We start from the raw sequence: 22,137 nt of genomic DNA on the forward strand, positions 1-22,137 counted from the left end.
TGAAGATGAGCATTTTATACCATTCAAAAGATGTGATTCCAATTCAGGTTGGCATAAAGTGCTGGTTTGTTTTCAGCTGTTCTTGAGATACCAGCCATATAATAATGCTAAGAAAAAAAAATGGAGGGCCAGTGTTTTCAAAAGGGACTTCGGTGCTTCTATTTTTGTGTATCCAAACTGTGATGCTTTTAAGGTGCCTAATTTTTCAAAAAGTGCTGAGCATCCAGCCTCTGAAAATCAAGACTATAATCAGAATGATGAGATTTTAAGGTCTAATATATCCCACCCAGCTGGGGCTAGTGAAGAGCACTGCGCAGAAAATTTGGGTTTTCCATCTTTAAAGTGGTATACAACACTTATATCTAATGCCAGTAGTCCTACAGTCAATGTTAAATAGCTCAGGTGAACTGGAAAAAGGTGAACAGTGATATGACAAAGGTTAGGGGGCCAGAGCAGAGACAAAAGGGAATGGTCTTTTGTGAGCTGCAGTTTCCTCTACCTAAAGGCAGAGTAGTTAACCTCCTGCAGGGAAATTCACAAGTCTTCACAGACCTGAAGTGTTTTTTTTTTTTTTTTTTTACCTCAAAGTAACTAGAGGGGTTTTCTGCCTATTTGCCTGGAGACAAAGGTGTCAGGGTTTTGGGGGGTTTTTTGAATTTTTTTTTTATGGTGGTGGTTGTTGGGTTTTTTTTTGGATTTTTCTGTAAGCTGTAGCTTAGGAAAGCTTGTGCTCAAATAAATTTGTTAGCCTCTAAGGTGCCACAAGTACTCCTTTTCTTTTTGCAAATACAGACTAACACGGCTGCTACTCTGAAAATAGTCTAGGTTAGCTATGACTAAAGAAGACTGTGGGGAGTTTCAGAGGGGTACCACAGTGACTGATGAAATTTCGTGTTGAAATTTGTGAGGTGATGCATTTGTTGCTGGGTTCTGATATTAACTAACCGCTCGGGGTGAGGGCAGGGGGTGGAGAGGGCCAGGCAACTCAATGTATATTTCTGGAGTGGGTGTCAAAAAAATAAATAAGCAAAATGTTAGGCTGTATAAAGAAACCAATACTGCAAATATTATAATGCTATGATATAATTCAATGGTATGCCTTTCCCTGGAATATTGTGTTCAGTTCTGGTCACCCCATCTCAGAAAGGATATAGCAGAAACAGGCAGTGAAATTGATTATATACATGAGAAGATATGAGACGAGACAGACTGACCCCAGTTAGTGTTGAGAAGACACAAATGAGAGGAACTATGATGGTAGTGTACAGTTTTGGGGTGTGGCTGTTTTCCCTTATAACAAGAATAAGGCTACCTTCAGTTAAACTGAAAGGTGACCAATATAAATTGAAAGGAAATGCAATTTTAAATACTACATAACCTTTGGAGTTCACTATCTCAAGATATAACTTGAGGCCTAGTAAAATTAATAAAAGAAATAGGTATTTGTATGGGTAATGACAAAAATTTGGTAAGTGTATAAACTTTCCCACTTTGGAATAAGCCTGTCTGATGATGGTTAGAGGAAAAACTTCTCTACGGGAAAGTTATTTCATGTCTGTGCACTACAGATATTTTGGCCTCTTCCTCTGTAGCATGTGGTACTGCCACTATAAAAGAGTGTATTGTGGATGGACCTTTGAGGTGAAATCCTAGCTCTAGAGAAGATGATGGGAGTTTTGCTATTGACTTGAATACTTACAGTATTTCATCCTGTTCTGATGCATTGTGACAGTTTCTCTGTGCCTACAAATAACAGACCTTCAAGCTGTTAGTTGATTATTCTGTTTAGTCAGTTTTGTTGTCAGTATCATGGACCTGACTATAGAAACTTCTGGCCCCGCTAGTAATTTTTTTTATCCCTTTTGGAAGGAGGAAAAATGGGTAGAAAATGGAATATGGGGAAGAAAGAAGGAAAAGATGGGGAGTCCCTTCTTCAGTAAATAAAAAAGGTCCAAAGTTGAATGTAGAGGATTTTTCTTGCCTGCTCTCTAGATCTGCCTCTTTTCAGATATTATGGCTTTTATATATCTAGTGTAGAAATTAAATAGATACTTCCTGCTTGATTTTAAAAAAACAACAATAAAAGTAACTGACAATCCCATGCCACATTAATAAGCAAGATAGATCAGGTCACTTTTGTTTCCTTTTTAGATTTGAGAGAACTCTACTTAAACTATGGTGGGACGAATGAGCAGGAAGTTTAGGTGCCCTGGAAGAGTCCTCCATTTATCCTCTCCATGACAACTGCTGCAGGGGACCAACCTGGTGATGTACGTTTGACTGTCCTTTGCTGAAAGACCTTGATCACTTAGGAATCTATCAAACCTGCTTTTCACTTCTGATCCAGGATTAGGCAGACAATTCTAGTTTCTAAAAATATACCTGCAAGGAGTCTAGTGCTGTTGTAGCTTAGGAGTTGCGTGTACTAGATGAATTGGTTTATTTATTCAGATATATGCACTGCAATTGGCTGCCCAGCTTTATTTGAACAGAACTCTGAAAACCAACTCTAAATATATTACATTCCTAACTACGTACCTAAAATCCGTTATTTTGTAGTCATATTTACAAAGCAGTAAGCGTATTCTTAGTAGAATTAGGTTATTCTTCCTAGATTACATTTCATGTAAGCAATGGAATATAATTTAGTGAATAAGCAATTTTTTTTCTAAACATCATGACAGTACAAGAGTTGTAGCTTAGCATAACGATCTTTGGTAAGGGCCCCTAATAATCCTGTTCGTTGTTTTAGTGTATTAACTTAATATCCTAATTCAGTAGACATGAATAAGATTATCACCATGAAGTTTTTAAATCAAAATTCACTTTATAATTATAATGTGATTGGGGGTGTCCGTTGGGGAGTAAAACTACTGAAACAGATCAAGGTAGATTTAAAAGAGTTGGGATGGGGCAGGCTTTTTAGGCAAATAACTTGTTTTCTCAGCTCTGCTGATTTGAAGTTTGATGATTTCCCACATCTAAGGATGAGTAAGTAGCCTTGCGGTTAACACACTGGACTGGGATTCAGGAGAATTGGTGTCAGTTCCTGTGGGACCTTGGGCAAAGTCACTTCATTTTTCTGTGCTTCATTTTTCCTGTCTATAAAACAGTGATTGTACTTTCTTACCTTAGTGGGGTGGGGTGAGAATAAATTCATTAATGCAAGTTCACAGTTACCATAGCAATGAGGGCCATGTAAGAACCAAGGTAATATCTCTCCTGTTTTGCCTTTATCAGAATTCTGTCTTCCTCTTGCCTGCTCGTGATACTGCACCACTGTAATTAAATTCTTGGTCCCTTGAAATGTCAGAATACTGCTTCTTAGGCCATGTCTACACTTACTGGGGATCAGAGTGCTCTCCGTTAATCCCCCAAAACAAGAGGGGTTCGGCAAGTTGACAGGAGTGTCTCCCATCGACACAGCCTGGTGTAGGTACTGCAGTAAGTTGACCTAAGCTACATCGATCAATCGAGCTGGAGTAACGTAACTTAGGTCGACTTACCCTGGTAGTGTAGACATGGCCTTAGTGTCAAGGAAATCTCAAATCACCTACAGTTTAATAAATAAATAAATAAATAAAAATACAGAGACTAAGTGGTCTCCAAAGAGAGGTGCATTGCACATTCATTCTGTGACTTTCTGCAGGTCTGTCAGGAGATTGACTGAGTTAACTCTTGCATCCGATGAAGTGAGCTGCAGCTCACGAAAGCTTATGCTCAAATAAATTTCTTAGTCTCTAAGGTGCCACAAGTCCTCCTTTTCTTTCTGAGTTAACTCTGTTTGCTAAGGTGCGTCAAATATGTGCAGTTTTAAGTGGCTGTTCTTCATGGCATCTTTTTTGACACTGGTGGTTCCGGGTAAAGGGGCGCATTCTGCAGTAAAATAGAGAATGCAGTATGTTTCTGAACGTCTGTTGTGATGCAGACTTACTCGAGCATCAGTAGGTTTGCTGCTTCCCCCTCATCGATTTTCCTCCTCTGTACTGTTGGCCTATCATTTGGAAGCTCCTGGGCAGTGGTGAAAGCAGCCCTGAGAGTTTCCAAGACCTCCACCTAGAGACTGTAGCGAAAATAGCATACACAAAAGGGAGGAGGCAAGAGAAAGCAGCACGTTCTGTAGATGCTCTGTTTCTCATTGCTGCACTGAAGGACTAAAATAATCCTGCCTTGCAATTGTCACGGGGATTTTAGTTACCATTTGAAAGAAAAGACTAGCATTCATTTTATTTGGGAACAAGGGTGTTAACGCAGATGAAAATACACAAGCGAATTAGTGCACTGCGGAAGATGAAATGCTTCCCCTGTCAATTCTCAAACACTATTAAATCCGCCCAGTCTAACACCAGTGCTTTGATGTCTGCCTCTTTCTTTGACCAAGGTATGGGAATACAGTATTCTTAACGGTGAGTTACTCGATTTAAAATGCTTGATAGTTGCTTTGCTTTCAGTACTTACTTTATATAAATGTGCAGGCTCAGCACTATTTTCAGGCTAATAGGAAAGCCTTTTTTTGATTACTTGTGTTTTGACCTTTGAGAATAAATAGCTCAAGCTTGCCTTGTAAGAGACAGGTTCCTTAGATTCATTTTTACTTTTTTTATTTTTTTTTTAAAATGCGAGTTTTACGGACTTAAAGGAGTTGCTAATTTTCTGATGTAATTGCAAATAAAGAACTTTTTTTAAATTTAAAACTAAATTGATCCAAGCTGTTTAAAATACCCGTTTTCTGGATACTAGAAAAATAAAACACAAGTAGATGCAGCATTCAGAGTTTCAGAGTAACAGCCGTGTTAGTCTGTATTCGCAAAAAGAAAAGGAGTACTTGTGGCACCTTAGAGACTAGAGTTTGAATGTCTTGTCACCTTCAGAAGAGCATGCTGTCCTCTCTTGGAGGGCTGGGGATGGTAGCACTGAAACTTCTTTCACTGATGGAGGTTCATGCAGCTGATTCTGTAAACAAAACAGGAGCTGTGTCAGCCTGCTGGCCGCTAATCAGACACTCAAAAATGCACATAAACCCGTAAGGTACTAGGAACAGAAAGCAAGGTGAGAGATAATATTTAGACTGGGAGACCTCCTACAGGCTACTGGATGCATTTAGGAGATGATTTCTGGGCTTAACATAATAAATATATGTACAGAATGTAAAACTGTGGTGAAAAACAGGTAATTGGTTTACCTTCATGAGCAAAGACCATAAGAAGCTTCTCTGAATATATTTCAGATGAAGTATGTTCAAGGAAAATAGTTGGACCAACAAACCTCAGGAAATTCAATTCCAGTCTCCTAACTTAGAATGTCCTGACTTTTGATGCTGTATATTACGATTGTAAGGCTTTAAATGTCGGGTCTTTATCCTTTTCCATTTTTGAATGGCAGTTCTGCAAAATAACTTGTCATGAAATGCATCAAATGTGCATTCATTGACTTGACTTGCTGTTCTGGTCATTCCTATAAACATTCCTATTTAGGCTTGCAAAAATATGTGTTTTGGTGTGAATATGTAATGTTTTCAAAGCATGCTTTTTCCTGGCCAAATAAGTATGGTGATAGCTTTACCCATGTCCTCTGCAATCAGGTTCTAAAGCTAATTTTTACTTTTCAAACTTGCAGGTGCTATTCCGGTTTATTAGCAAAATTGTCTCCTCCTCACCATGGTTAGCTCAGTTGTCAATGCAAATGCTGACAGCTCATTTCCGGAATGCTTTTTAAAGTATATGTCATCCTGTACATTTGTTAGTATTCAATGGTTTTTTGAACCCACACAATATCCATTTTGACTTGGAATGAAGTGCCAAGGCTTTTATCTGATAAATATTTTCCTTTAATATTGCTTATTGAATCATATAGCTTTCTCAGACTTGCAAGTGCTTTACATTAACTAACCCTCAAAACAATCCTATGCAATAAGTAGTATGTCCCTGTTTTACAGATGGGGAAATAGAGGTTTTTAAATTTACTCACCCAAGATAAGAGGGAGTCAGGATTTGAACTTGGGAATTCCTGGCTGCTAGGTCTACTCATCATCCTCATTATTATTTATTTGTTTTACCGTCGTGCCTTGGAGTCCGAGTCATGTATCAGAATGCTAGGTGCTGTACAAACACAAAATAAAAAGACTGTCTCTGCCTCTTACAGTCTAACTTGTGAAGGGTGTACATTGAACACCCATACTATTGTTTGTTTACATAAATATTCTGAAATCGTTTTAAAAAAGTAGTCTCAAACATCAGCATTCATGAGAGGCAAATATCAGTTTAGCCAGCAGTGAGTAGGAATGAATGGATATTGTTACTTTTAAAAGGTTGGGGGGGGGGGGGGAAGAAATCAATTTTATGAAGGATAAACTTATATTTTGTTGTTGGTGTATTTAGAAAGAAGCTTACTTCATATCTACATATTTAACTTTAGGATCGAGTTAGTGAGAAATTGCATCATCTCTATTTTCAGTTCTCTAATATGCGGCAATGAACACTGCATATCGGAGAGCAGAACTGAGCTGTGTGTTGAGCATCCTCCCATACATGCCAGAAGTCTGACTTTGCATCTTTTTCCTTGATATTTGGGGATTTTGCAGCTCAGTTTGGCCTGCATGTTTAAGCTGTCTTGGGATTGCACAATTTTGAGACAGTAGTCTACACTTATAATTGCTGTATATTGCAGTAAATAGAAAACAGGATATTTTGGTAATGACCAGAAAGGGCACCACCCATCTTTTTGGAATAACATCAGAATGATTTTTGCCTAAGATCCACCTTAGCTGTTTGAAAAATGTCTCCCTTCAAAATCACGGTGAAAGGACATGAAATTTCCTGTCTTCCTTTAAATGAGAGAGGCCTGGTACTTTTAGTGTCTGCTTTCTGTTCTCATAACATGGACCTGCCTGACCTGCCTCTCTGCAGAAATCTGTGAACGTTAAGATAAATATGGAACGTTTTGCTCAGTAGCATTCAGTATGCAAGGTAGCTCCTCAGAGCTCCAAAATGTAAAACAAGAAAGCAGAAACGATCAGGCAACAACAACCATAACAAAAGTTGTGCACTGCATTGTTCATCTCTATTACACAAGAATAAAGAAGAAAAGAGATTTTCTGCCTGGAAAATAACTGACATACTTTTTTTCTGCCAGAAAGTCTTATATTTGTTGCTCCATGGTGAAGTGGAAAGTGTCTGCAAATTAAATATTAGGTATTGAAGATATTAATCCCAGAATAAACTGAAATATCTCTTCTAGTTAATGGAGAATATAAATATTGTGGTTTCATGGAGGGAAGTGTTTATAACCTGGTAAACATATCTATTTCTACACTGAAGTGCAAGTTTTGATTCCCTCATGTACTTATTCTTTTGCTTTTGAAGAAAATAGTCTGGGTTTGTTCCTCTCTAGGAAAAATACATACTTTTACTGGGCATTTATTTTTTTCCCCTCTGTGTCTTTGCTGACACTGTCTACAGCGTATTGTGTATTAAAAAGTAACTAGAATGAAAATGCTTTGACGGTTGGTTGAGTTGGATCAGGGGTGGCAAGTTTAAAGGTTAAACTTGAAACATTTTAAATTCTGAATGTTTTTAAATTAAAAATTAATTTAATAGGAAGTCTAAAGGAATCCACGCACAACATTCAAAATAATTTATGCTTAGTTTTAATTTCTGCAGAGGAAAGATATAACTCAGATGAAAACAAACGTGTATTTGTATGTGTGCTAGGAATTAATATACATTGGTGGGTATGGGCTTAATTTTCATCCTACGTTCGACATTTGACATTGCCTCTCTTGCAAGACCAGTTATGTACATATTGTAGGCTAAATTCCATTTTTAAAGGGATGATTGGCAGAGATGAGTACTCCGTATATAGAATTACAAAACTTGCCCAATTTATATAGCGCTCTCAAAGGGGAAAAAAACCCTTAGTAAATAATTTTAGCAGGTAAAAACCCAGTCTAAATCTGATGAGGAAGTAGTCTGAGAACAGGAATTCCTCTACCTTTTTTTTTTTTTTTTTTTAAAAGACAGTCATTTGAACTTAAGATCTTAACTTGAGTGTAGTTGTTGCGGTTCTGCTTCCTTGCATTCCTCAGATGCTGATGTTTGAGCATGTCCACCCGAATAAAACATTTCTGCCTAAAGCTTTCAGATCTGTACATACAGTCCTGAAGAGACAAGCTTTGAGATCAGTATGGGTAATGGGCACATGTCCAGTTCTACTGTTAAAAATGAATGGCAGAGGTCTAGGTGAAATGAGCAGAAATATATATAAACAAAACCAAAACCCCACTATTACCGGCCTTTTTCTGGATGAACAAACAATTTTGGACATTTTCCCGGTTATGAGGATTTTATTCAGAGAATAAGACTGATGTAGACTGAAATGAGCCTTTGTCAAGCTGTCAGGAAAGATTTTCTGTTTGTACTCCTTAACCATTTATAGTTTTCTTGACTTTTTGAGTAGATGTTTAGAAGAAATGCTGAATGACGGTTTTTTTGTTCTTGGTTATGCAGCGGATATAATTTCTACGGTAGAATTTAACCATTCTGGAGAATTACTAGCAACAGGAGACAAAGGAGGTAGAGTTGTCATCTTTCAACAGGAGCAGGAGGTGAGTGTTAACTGTGCTTAAAATAAGTCATGTATTAAAACTCTTCCCCTATCTGCAAGTGACCTCTTGGAGTGAGGTGTGAACTTGTATGAGAAATTGTGCAGTTCCACTGTATAATAAGTATCTGATCATTCTGAAGTGCTGGGAGAATAAACAGTGAAACTCCAAAGCAACTACCAAAAGAACTATCAAAATTGATTACATTATTAGGGTCTTTAAAGGTCTGGTCCTGTTTCTAAATGGTTGTCTAAACAGTTTATAGTGCGAACAAAATTTGACTAAAAACCTTGGGGACCTCTTGAAGTTGTCACTTCAGATAGCTTGCTGCCTTTTGGGGATGTTCCTTAATGCCTGTTTCAGTGTAGCTGTTGGGAAATGAGAAGTGGCTCTAAGGGAGCATGTGGCCAAAGATGGCCCTTTACACTCTAATATATATCAGGCAAAAATTGGTCAAGGTTCTTCTGTCAGCATTGAGTCTTTGCAGCTTGTTTTGGGGTGATTTAACAGCAGATTTTTTTCTGCCTGCTAAAAGTTACGATGTAAAGGTCTTAACAGCAGAGGGAATTCTTTCCTAAAACTAAACACAAAAGTTAGTTCTAGCCATCACCTTCAGCCCCCAACTAAAACCTCTCCAACGCATCATCAAGAGTCTACAACCTATCCTGAAGGATTATCCATCACTCTCACAGATCTTGGGAGACAGGCCAGTCCTTGCTACAGACAGTCCCCCCAACCTGAAGCAAATATTCACGAGCAACCACACACCACCCAACAGAACCACTAACCCAGGAACCTTGATCAAACTGGGCAGTCTCTACACAGAAGAATAAATGGACACAAATCAGAGGTCAAGAATTATAACATTCAGAAACCAGTCGGAGAACACTTCAGTCTCTTTGGTCACTCGATTACAGACCTAAAAGTGGCAATTCTTCAACAAAAAACTTCCAAAACAGACTCCAACAAGACACTGCTGAATTGGAATTAATTTGCAAACTGGATACAATTAATTTAGGCTTGAATAGAGACTGGGAGTGGATGGGTCATTACACAAAGTAAAAAATTTCCCCATGTTTATCTCCCTCCTCTCCCCCCCCCTTCCCCCCCTCACTGTTCCTCAGGATATGTCTACACTACAAAATTAGGTCAAATTTATAGAAGTTGTTTTTTTATAAATCGTTTTTATATGGTTGTCAAGGTTCCTCCCCCACTCTGAACTCTAGGGTACAGATGTGGGGACCTGCATGAAAAACCTCCTAAGCTTATCTTTACCAGCTTACGTCAAAATTTCCCCAAGGTACAAAATATTACACCCGTTGTCCTTGGACTGGCCGCTACCACCACCAAACTAATACTGGTTACTGGGGAAGAGCTGTTTGGACGCATCCTTCCCCCCAAAATACTTCCCAAAACCTTGCACCCCACTTCCTGGACAAGGTTTGGTAAAAAGCCTCACCAATTTGCCTAGGTGACTACAGACCCAGACCCTTGGATCTTAAGAACAATGAACAATCCTCCCAACACTTGCACCCCCCCTTTCCTGGGAAATGTTGGATAAAAAGCCTCACCAATTTGCATAGGTGACCACAGACCCAAACCCTTGGATCTGAGAACAATGAAAAAGCATTCAGTTTCTTACAAGAAGACTTTTAATAAAAATAGAAGTAAATAGGAATGAAGAAATCCCCCCTGTAAAATCAGGATGGTAGTTTTCTTACAGGGTAATTAGATTCAAAAACATAGAGAACCCCTCTAGGCAAAACCTCAAGTTACAAAAAAGATACACAGACAGAAATAGTTATTCTATTCAGCACAATCCTTTTCTCAGCCATTTAAAGAAATCATAATCTAACACATACCTAGCTAGATTACTTACTAAAAGTTCTAAGACTCCATTCCTGGTCTATCCCCGACAAAGAAGACTACAGACAGACACAGACGCTTTGTTTCTCTCCCTCCTCCCAGCTTTTGAAAGTATCTTGTCTCCTCATTGGTCATTTTGGTCAGGTGCCAGCGAGGTTACCTTTAGCTTCTTAACCCTTTACAGGTGAGAGGAGCTTTCCCCTGGCCAGGAGGGATTTCAAAGGGGTTTACCCTTCCCTTTATATTTATGACAATGGTCGATTGTGCGTGTCTCTACACAAAATGCTCTAAGTGCATTAACTCGGCAGAGTGCTTCCAGAGTACCGAGGCTAGCGTCGATTTCCAGACTGTTGCACTGTGGGTAGTTATCCCACGGTTCCCGCAGTCTCCACTGCCCATTGGAATTCTGGGTTGAGATCCCAATGCCTGATGGGGCAAAAAACGTTGTCGCGGGTGGTTCTGGGTACATGTCATCAGGCCCTCCCACCCTCCTTCTGTGAAAGCAAAGGCAGGCAATCGTTTCGTGCCTTTTTTCCTGAGTTACCTGTGCAGATGCCATACCACGGCAAGCATGGAGCCCGCTCAGCTCACTCTCACCGTATGTCTCCTGGGTGCTGGCAGATGCGGTACTGCATTGCTACACAGCAGCAGCAACCCATTGCCTTGTGGCGGCAGATGGTGCAATAGGCCTGAAAACCATCGGCATCATGTCTGAGGTGCTCCTGGCTGCCTCGGTAAGGTTGGTCAGGAGCACCTGGGCAGACATGGGTGCAGGGACTAAATTTGGAGTGACTCGACCAGGTCATTCTCTTCAGTCATGCAGGCAGTCCTATTGCACCATCTTCTGCCGGGCAGGCAGAGGTGAGGATGGCTAGCAGTCCTATTGCACCGTCTGCTGCCAGCCAAAGATGTAAAAGATAGATGGAGTGGATCAAAACAAGAAATAAACCAGGTTTGTTTTGTATTCATTTGCTCCCCCCTCCCTCCCTCCCTCCGTGAAATCAACGGCCGACAATCATTTTGGTGAGGTCTGTCGGGGCACCTTGAAAACATCAATGGAGATTCAGTCCTGCCTGAAATACCAGAGGGAGGGATAGCTTAGTGGGTTGAGCACTGGCCTGCTAAACCCAGGGTTTTGAGTTCAGTCCTTGAGAGGGCCATTTTGTGTGACCGTTGTTTTTGTTTGTCCTTGATGTAAAGCCACCCCCTTTGTAGATTTTAATTCCCTGTAAGCCAACCCTGTTAGCCTTGTCGTCAGTCACCCCTCCCTCTGTCAGAGCAATGGCAGACAATCGTTCTGTGCAGACGCCAGACCACGGCAAGCATGGAGCCCGCTCAGATCACTTTGGCAATTAGGAGCACATTAAACACCACACGCATTATCCAGCAGTATATGCAGCACCAGAACCTCGCAAAGCGAAACGGGGCGAGTAGGGGACCTCAGCGTGGTGACGAGAGTGATGAGGACATAGACACAGACTTCTCTCAAAGCACGGGCCCTGACAATGTGGGTATCATGGTGCCAATGGGGCAGGTTCATGCGGTGGAACGCTGATTCTGGGCTCGGGGAAGAAAGCACAGACTGGTGGGACCGCATAGTGTTGCAGGTCTGGGACGGTTCCCAGTGGCTGTGAAACTTTTGCATGCGTAAGGGCGCTTTCATGGAACTTCGTGACTTGCTTTCCCCTGCCTGAAGATCATGAATACCAGGATGAGAGCAGCCCTCACAGTTGAGAAGCGAGTGGCAATAGCCCTGTGAAAGCTTGCAACGCCAGACAGTTACCGGTCAGTCGGGAATCAATTTGGAGTGGCCAAATCTACTGTGGAGGCTGCTGTGATGCAAGTAGCCAACGCAATCAAAGATCTGCTGATATTGAGGGTAGTGACCCTGGGAAATGTGCAGGTCATAGTGGATGGCTTTGCTGAAATGGGATTCCCTAACTGTAGTGGGGCAATAGACGGAACCCATATCCCTATCTTGGCACCGGCGCACCAAGCGGGCGAGTACATAAACCGCAAGGGGTACTTTTCAGTAGTGCTGCAAGCACTGGTGGATCACAAGGGACGTTTCACCAGCATCAACGTGGGATGGCCGGGAGAGGTACATGACGCTCGCATCTTCAGGACCTCTGGTCTGTTTCAAAAGCTGCAGGAAGGGACTTCATTCCCAGACCAGAAAATAACCGCTGGGGATGTTGAAATGCCTATAGTTATCCTTGGGGACCTAGCCCACCCCTTAATGCCCTGGCTCATGAAGCCGTACACAGGCAGCCTGGACAGTAGTCAGGAGCTGTTCAACTACAGGCTGAGCAAGTGCAGAATGGTGGTAGAATGTGCATATGGACGTTTAAAAGCGCGCTGGCGCAGTTTACTGACTCGGTTAGACCTCAGCGAAACCAATATTCCCACTGTTATTACTGCTTGCTGTGCGCTCCACAATATCTGTGAGAGTAAGGGGGAGACTTTTATGGTGGGGTGGGAGGTTGAGGCAAATGGCTTGGCCGCTGGTTACGCGCAGCCAGACACCAGGGCGGTTAGAAGAGCGCAGGAGGGCGCAGTGTGCATCAGAGAAGCTTTGAAAACCAGTTTCATGACTGGCCAGGCTACGGTGTGAAAGTTCTGTTTGTTTCTCCTTGATAAAACCCCCCCACCCCTTGGTTCACTCCACTTCCCTGTAAGCTAACCACCCTCGCTTCCTCCCATCAATCACCGCTTGTAGAGGCAATAAAGTCATTGTTGCTTCACATTCATGCATTCTTTCTTAATTCATCACACAAATAGGGGGATACCTGCCAAGGTAGCCCAGGAGGGGTGGTGGAGGAGGGAAGGACAAGGCCACACAGCACTTCAAAAGTTTAAAACTTATTGAATGCCAGCCTTCTGTTGCTTGGGCCATGCTCTGGGGTGGAGTGGCTGGGTGGCCAGAGGCCCCCCCACCGTGTTCTTGGGCATCTGGGTGAGGAGGCTATGGAACTTGGGGAGGAGGGCGGTTGGTTACACAGGGGCTGTAGCAGTGGTCTGTGGCCCAGCTGCCTTTCCTGCAGCTCAACCATATGCTGGAGCATACTGGTTTGGTCCTCCAGCAGCCTCAGCATTGAATCCTGCCTCGTCTCATCATTCAGCCCTCTCTTCAGCCCACCACCTCTCCTCACGGTCATTTTGTGCTTTCCTGCACTCTGACGTTGTCTGCCTCTATGCATTTGTCTGCTCTGTCAGTGTGGGAGGACAGCATGAGCTCAGAGAACTTTTCATCGCAAGTGCGTTTTTTTTGCCTTCTAATCTTCACTAGCCTCTGGGAAGGAGAAGATCCTGTGATCCTTGAAACACATGCAGCTGATGGAGAAAAAAGAAGGGACAGTGTTATTTAAAAAGACACATTTTATAGAAAAATGAGTACACTCTTTCATGGTAAACCTAGCTGTTAACATTACATACCTAGCACATGTGCTTTCGTTACAAGGTCACATTTTGCCTCTCCTCCCCCCCCTCCTCCCCCCCCCGCACGTGGCTAACAGCGGGGAACATTTTTGTTCAGCCACAGGCAAACAGCCCAGCAGGAACGGGCACCTCTGAATGTCCCCTTAAGAAAAGCACCCTATTTCAACCAGGTGACCATGAATGATATCACTCTCCTGAGGATAACACAGAGATACAGAACGGATGTTGTTTGAACGCCAGCAAACATACACTGCAATGCTTTGTTCTACAATGATTCCCGAGTACCTGCTACTGGCCTGGAGTGGTAAAGTGTCCTATCATGGTGGATGGAATAGGGCTTCCCTCCCCAGAAACCTTTTGCAAAGGCTTTGGGAGTACATCCAGGAGAACTGCGAATGCCAGGACAAATTAGTCATTAAACATGCTTGCTTTTAAACCATGTATAGTATTTTAAAAGGTACGCTCACCAGAGGTCCCTTCTCCACCTGGCGGGTCCGGGAAGCAGCTTTGGGTGGGTTCGGGGGGCACTGGCTCCAGGTCCAGGGTGAGAAACAGTTCCTGGCTGTCAGGAAAACCGGTTTCTCCGCTTGCTTGCTGTGAGCTGTCTACAACTTCATCATCATCATCTTCCTCATCCCCAAAACCTGCTTCTGTGTTGCCTCCATCTCCATTGAAGGAGTCAATCAACACGGCTGGGGTAGTGGTGGCTGAACCCCCTAAAATGGCATGCACATCATCATAGAAGCAGCATGTTTGGGGCTCTGACCCCGAGCGGCTGTTCGCCTCTTTGGTTTTCTGGTAGGCTTGCCTCAGCTCCTTAAGGTTCACGCTGCACTGCTTTGGGTCCCTGTTATGGCCTCTGTCCTTCATGCTCTGGGAGATTTTGACAAATGTTTTGGCATTTCGAAAACTGGAACGTAGTTCTGATAGGACGGATTCCTCTCCCCATACAGCGATCAGAGCCCATACCTCCCGTTGAGTCCATGCTGGAGCTCTTTTGCGATTCTGGGACTCCATCATGGTCACCTCTGCTGATGAGCTCTGCACCCACCTGCAGCTTGCCACGCTGGCCAAACAGGAAATTGAAATTCAAAAGTTAGCGGGCCTTTTCCTGTCTACCTGGCCAGTGCAACTGAGTTGAGAGTGCTGTCCAGAGCGGTCAAAATGGAGCACTCTGGGATAGCTCCCGGAGGCCAATACCGTCTAATTGCGTCCACAGTACCCCAAATTCGACCCGGCAAGGCCGATTTCAGCGCTAATCCCCTTGTTGGGGGGGGCGGGAGGGGGGAGTAAGGAAATCTATTTTAAGATCCCTTTAAGTCGGAAAAAAAGGGCTTCGTTGTGTGGATGGGTGCAGGGTTAAATCGATTTAATGCTGCTAAATTTGACCTCAACTCCTAGTGTACACCAGGGCTCAGACGTTCTTGTCAACTGCTGGAAATGGCCCACCTTGATGATCGCTACAAAAGGTGTCTCTCTCTCTCTCCCCCCCACCCCCACCCCCCGCTCTCCTGCTGGTAATAGCTCACCTTGTCTGATCACTCTCGTTACAGTGTGTATGCTAACACCCGTTGTTTCATGTTCTCTGTGTATATAAATCTCCCCACTGTATTTTCCACTGAATGCATCCGATGAGGTGAGCTGTAGCTCACAAAAGCTTATGCTCAAATAAATTTTAGTCTCTAAGGTGCCACAAGTTCTCCTTTTCTTTTTTCAAAAATGAACGGGATTCATGCAAAGCTATATTTCTCTGAGCATAGGAAGATGATCAAGGAAGTTCTAAGCTTGGTTTTGAGACACTTTTTGGTGTTGAGCAAGGCACTCAACCTCAGTTTCCCACTTGTAAAATGGGAATATTGCCTTCCAGGGGAGGTTTGGAGAGTGAAGTGTTTTTGAGGATGGAACAATATTATCACTAATACATTGTGTAATACATTGACTTCAGATGGAGAGGCGTAGAGGATGTTAATAAGATTTTTTGTCCCTTGGTACTGTATCTAATTATCCTATCCTTAAATGAATTCCCATGGCTTGTTGACAGAACTTTGTGCATCTGTGCCTGCTCTCATTATCCTAGAGTTGGCTGACAAAGCAATTTCTTGTGAATAGAGTTGCCCAACACTCCAGGATTATCCTGAAGTCTCCAGGAATTAAACATGAATCTTTCATTCAAGACGATCTCATGTGATGACACCTCCAGGAATATGTCCAATCAAAATTGGCAACCCTACCTATTAACCACATTTCCCTTTGATCAGACGCTGCCCCAAAGTTAAATCTGCCACTGGCTCTTGTCCCTTTTAGCATGGCTCACAGATTGACATGGACTTTTTGCTACTGAATGTGATGTAATCTCTCTGGCTTCTGATTTAACTCGGAGCTTAGTGATATTTAAATCTACAGTAGAACTATACACTGACTAAGGCTCACTGAAAATTACTGCATTCTATGAATTTGAGTAACCACAATAAAACAACCATAGTGCATTGCAATGAACTTGACTTATTTGGCAATTTGTATTTTATTTTTAAGACTTCAGCATGTACTGTAATATACCCTGTAAAACTAATGAAGTCATGCAGTGAAATTTCACTGCCTTGGAGGTTTTTAAATCTTTGCTGAGGAGTGAGGAGACACAGCCACTCTGTGCAAATTATAAAGTGTGCAAATGAGTGAGATCCTATTGTTGATGAATAATTGCAAGGGTTGAAGACAAGGTCCTGTACATCAAGTATTTATTCCAATCCTTTAACTCTATCCTTGTTCTGAATAATTTTCAAATGAGAGACCGTCATAATACTTAGCCCTTCTGTAGGGCCTTTCATCTGTGGCTCTCACAATGTGTTACAAACACTAATAAATTGATTCTGGCATTACTTCTCTGAGGTTTTTAAAACTAATAGCACTGGGGACTGGAGAACTTGGGTGGCAAGAATAGTATGCAATAGAAATTATACAAAGCACATAGGTTACTCTTTCACCCCCCTCTTGAAGCAATGTAAAGCAGTTGAAATGCATGTGACTGTCAAAGAGTTTTCGACGGATATACTAATTGTCTGAATTAAAGACATAACTTTATATGCAGTATTGAACACATTGTGAATTAAACATCAGATGACTGCCCATATGTCATTAAGGAGGGATAAAAATAAGAGCATGGGGGAAAATACCTTGAAACGATGCCGATATGGATCTGTCTTTCCTATTCTGGAAAAAAATATATATGCGTGTGTAAGTCCGCTAGTAAGAAGGGATCAAGACTTATGAACAATGTGTACATTACTACCCTCCAAGTTATATTTTTCATGTATACTGTACAGTATTTAGTTGAGATCGGGGGGTGGGTGTGTGTGTATGGCTGTTGTCCCCCACAAAATCTATTTGCATCAGGTACAGAATGCTTTCCATCTCTTGCACCAGTGACTAATATTAGATAGCGGTGTCTTTTCTGTAATAAATTTAAAAAAAAAAATCTTGCTGCCCTTATTTTCTTAGGTGGAAATTCTGACTTCATTTAAGCACCGTGAATATGTCACAAGCTGTGGAAATGACTATCCAATAGAATAGGCTTACTTCTATTCAACAAAATAGTGTAGAATCTCTTGGCTTAAGAGCCTTTTGTTAAATCTTTAAAGGGTAAAGCAGGTCATTGTCAGTGTTGGCCTCTTTGGAAGTGTCTGCTTATGAAAGTCATTGCATTCATATTAAAATAAGTCAACTTTGTTTTTGTGTGTGGATATAAGCAGTAGAGAGGCGTATTAATCTACTTGACAAGCAAATCACGGTCTGCTTTTTAGTTAATAGAAATTAATAAATATCTTAATAGTTGTATTATTATATTCAGGTGGGTAACAATTTGAGATGCAGATTTGAGGTGGTATTTTGAAATTCTTCCAGACCAGCTTCAAAGCTAGTGAGTAGCTTAGCTAATACTCAGTCAAAACCAGAGAGGAAGCTGCTCATCACTGATACCATTTAGAGACATTTTGTAGATACACAAAGGATGTGCTTTTGGAAGGGCTTTAAGATTTGATCCCTCTGCTCCCACAGCATGTTAGTTAACTTCTGCACCGATGTTTGGCTCAGAATGTCACAGCCTATTAAATTAGTGGCATTTTCAAAAGTGCCTGAGTGAATTGGGAGCATAAATCCTATTAAGTCAATGGGACTTGTACTCCTAAATCACTTAAGCACTTCTGAAAATCCCACCCCAGTTAAGATATGGAACTGATGGCATTCTTTTATCCATGTAATAATCAGTACTTGCATAGTGCTTTTGTTTTCTATAGCACTCCACAAACTATCCTCCCAGTATGCTGGTGGGGTACATATTCCCATTTTAAAGGTAGGGGAGCTGAGGTAGAAAGTTTGATTTAGCAGAGGCTGCACAGAGTTGGCATTGGAATTAGACCACTTGGAGTTGGCATTAGAGTTAGGCAGTGCTTGGGGCCCTAATCTATACTTAGACCATGCCTCTTCAGAGAGGTATCACTAATTTACTTAATCTTGCCATAATTGTGACCACATCATGAGCCAAAACTACCTTACCTATAAGGTTTTTTTAAAAGCTGCTAAACATTAAAAATATTTTTAATGACCTGTATGATTGAATTGTATAGTCCGCAGGAAATAGACAAATAGGTTTCAGACTGGCTTGAGTGTCAAGGAAGTAGGAGGAGGAGTAAGAGTCTCTTTTATCTCCCTGCCAATATGGGGTGGATTTCCGAGAGGACGCTTTCTAGTGTTCATTCAGTCTAGCTGTAAAAGTCCTAAGCAATGAGAATTTTGCCATTCTCAAAGGAGGTTCTTCTTCCACCGCCTGCAACAACTTGTTTGCTTCTGGCCTGTGCAGAATTGAAACTTGTCTTAGGCAAATAAATCACTAGGGTCAGTTAGTGCCATCTAGTGGAGTTTATCTGACTTTGGTCAGGACAAGTAGCCTTATAGTAATTTTGTTTAGCTGGATTATGGTTGTAATGTAATGTAAAATGCAGGATGTCCTTAGTATAATCTTCTGTTGGCTATACTGTAATGTGAAATTCACTGCAGATTTATGCTTTTATGAATATAGATATGCTAAATAAATAGCCTTTATACAGGCTAGTGTCCAAGAAACTTTAAAAGACTAAACAGCTAATCTTGACTTTCCTAGGTAGGTTGTCTTTATAGTTGACTCTTGTAGTTCTGTACCATAATTTATTAATGCAGAATAAATTGAATAACCCATGAATCCTAGATCTCTGACGCATTCAAATTTATTGATGTAGCACCTTAGCTGTAGACCATTGTGCATAATACTGTAAATATAAATATAAATGTAAACACAAACTTTACATCAACACAACTTAGTAAAACAAATACAAATATTAGAAACCCAGGATTAGCCCTGTCCTAAAATCAGTTTTACCTTTTAAAATCACCACCCCTAAAACAGTATACAACAATAGGATTAAACAATAATTAGACGTACATTCTTTCATTGGGGTCAAAATAGCCTCTCTTTCACACGTTTAGTTCTTATTTTTGCAGCTGGCCTGGCAACAGCCTATACAACTGAAACATTTTCACTGCATAGCAAATATTCTGATTTCTTATCTGACGATTCCTGGGGCATCACAGAACAGCTAGTCCTTTTAAGCAGTGTAAGGCTGTACAGTTCTAGGATTTTAAAGTTCTTCGTGGCTTTCCCAAAGAAGTTTCCTTCGCCATTTATCCTCAGTGATTTGGTTCAGGAAGCTTCCTTCCTAAATCAGCTTTTCTTCACTGCCAGCACTGTCTGGGTCCAGCTCATTTTTGTCCACTTGGAATCCCCAGGACCAACCCACTAGGGGTTTAACTGCTTTTGCAACTTTTTTGGCTATGAGTTGTCACCTTTGTGGTGGGACAAATTCTGTAGCGCCCTTATGTGTTGCATCATTATGCTGCATCAGAAGAGAACATTGCCTCAGTTGTTTTATGGGCCACTGAAGTGGTGAAAATTCAGATGACTGAACTTGCAGGATATGGAATCTTGCCCTGTTTAAATATCAAAACGGTCTTGGAGAGGTGGGGATAGGCAGCAACTTGTTTGTAGTCTAGCAATTCTGGTTACAAGTTAGGATCTGTTTAAGGAAGTGGAAGTCACTGAATACTTGATTTTAATGCTCAGCTGCCCTGAAAAGCTCCCCTTAATTTCCGGTCACTGGCATGACTGAAGATCAGAGTCCAGTGTGACTGGCTAGGATATCCTCAGAGAGCTGTCAGAAAGTCAGATGCTGCCGTTGGTCTTGTGTAGTTGAGTACCTTTCTGTGTGTTTATGCAGACTTCCTGTTTTCAATACAGAGCGTTATTTATTAACGGGTGTCTGTGTCTTAATTTGAACAGTTACTGGGTAAATATTTGCTTAAATTTAATGTGCATCAAGCCAGCATCTGCACCTTGGCTCCATGCCAGTTCCAGTTACCCTTGAATACAAGGAGTAAATGTTTTGTGGTGAAGAAACTGGATCCTGACTCAGGAGATCTAGGTTCTTCTTCAAGTTCCAGTCCCTATGGGCGTGTTCCACCTTTGGACGCGAGTGCCCCTGTGCACTTTTGATCGGCGATTTTAGTTAGCAGTGTCAGTGTCTGTGCCCCATGCAACCTCGTGCTCCTGTGCAAGGATATACAGCCTCCAGTTCCTTCTCAGTTACCTTCAACTTGAGAGAGAGCCAGAGCCGTGTGGTGTCTGCTCTTAGCTTTTCAGATACCACGTTATTCTGTGGGTTTTTTAGCATTTTAACATTGGAGTCCCCCCCCAACCCCCCAATTTTCTTTTTGCGGCCAGGGCCGCCTTCACACTCAGCCTGTGTTCGTCTGCAGTCTCCCTGACAGCGGCGGATATGCCAAAGACACTGGGTTTCAAAGCCAGCCAGACCTGTCACAGTTCTTTCCCCCTCAGCAATGGGCATTCCACTTGCCTCTGCTGCCTTGGAGAGTTTCACATCCCATCTGAGTGCAAGGCCTGCTCTGGATTTAAGGCATCGCAGAAGCTGAGGGAAGTTTGAAGCTTCTCTGGATGGAGTGTTCCTTGAGGCTGGTGGGGTCCAATTCTTGATTTCCTCATCCCAAGTGCGTAGGCCTCTACCGCTCAGACTGCACTGGTAACTTCAGCCTTGGTATGCAGAGACTATGGGGCAGCTAAGGAAACAACACATTCCAAAAATGAAGAAAACCCATTCCCCGGAGACAGACTCCAAAAGGAGAGGAAGGTCATCTCTGAGGCCAGGGAAGGAGATACCCGGTATAAGTGCTGCTAAGATTCCTGCAGGCCTTGGTACTGAGATATTGGTACCCAACAAAAATACTTCAGGTACATCTCGCGCTGAGAAGTCTTCTAGCAAACTGCACCAAATGGCGCAGTCATCGGTACTGGCAGCGGAAGCCTACAGACACAGCGACTCTTCTAAGGGGCCTTCAACACCTTCACCTTTCTCCTGAGGCCACAGCCACGAGGAACTCATGGACCCTAATGAGGCACTATTTTCACGAGCCTGCATGGTAGACACCCCCAGCTCCTTGGTTGTGGGCAGCCTCGACGAGAACAATCAACAAGCTTGCTTCAAATCGACTGTCTCAGACAAACGCACAAGCATGTTGACCTCTTAAGCCAAAAGAGCTATTCATCATCTGCTCTCTGGTCTATACTTTTTAACATTTTTTTGATCATTTGCCTTAAGCCCAAAGAGCAGTTTCAGCCCCTCGTTTCAGATGGCCAGATGACTCTGAAAAACACCATAGCAGACTCCATGAGCAGGCACTTGGATGAACACCACAAGTGATCTTCAGCGGTTTGGTTTTTTGGAGCATATGGCAGCCCTGGGGCCTCCCAGAGATAGATCTCTTTGTAATGCTGTCCAACGTAATGCTCCATTGCTTGTACTTGAGGAGAGGTTATGGCCACAAATTTACTTGTTCCCAAATCTACTTTGCCCCTTTCTCTGCAGGTGCATCTTTGCTGTCCACTCATGGCGGCTCTCCTGACCCGGATATCAGGCACCATGACCCCCACCCCAACATCTCTTCACCACACCTCAAGGTTTGGCTCCTCAGTAGTTCTCAGACATAGAACTGGACTGTTTTCCTGAAGTTAAGACTATTCCTGAGCAGTAGAAAATCTGTCCTGAGGAAAACCTACCTGCAAAAGTGGAAGTGTTTCCAAACCTGGCGTGCCCATTGAGCCATATCTCCTCAAAGACCTAATCAACTGACTGATT

General features: G+C 42.2%; 1 protein-coding gene across 2 annotated transcripts in view; it reads left to right on the forward strand.

Annotated features, from left to right (window-relative positions):
* Positions 1-22,137, forward strand: part of PPP2R2A (protein phosphatase 2 regulatory subunit Balpha) — a 71,511-nt gene that overhangs the window by 38,353 nt on the left and 11,021 nt on the right. For both annotated transcript variants that reach the window (XM_073324762.1, XM_073324761.1), the window contains exon 3: positions 8,505-8,602. In XM_073324762.1, coding sequence (XP_073180863.1) covers positions 8,505-8,602 — 98 coding nt within the window. The remainder of the gene's footprint in view (positions 1-8,504; positions 8,603-22,137) is intronic.

Source organism: Lepidochelys kempii, chromosome 26 (assembly GCF_965140265.1).
Source record: "Lepidochelys kempii isolate rLepKem1 chromosome 26, rLepKem1.hap2, whole genome shotgun sequence".
Classification (NCBI taxonomy): Eukaryota; Metazoa; Chordata; order Testudines; family Cheloniidae; genus Lepidochelys; species Lepidochelys kempii.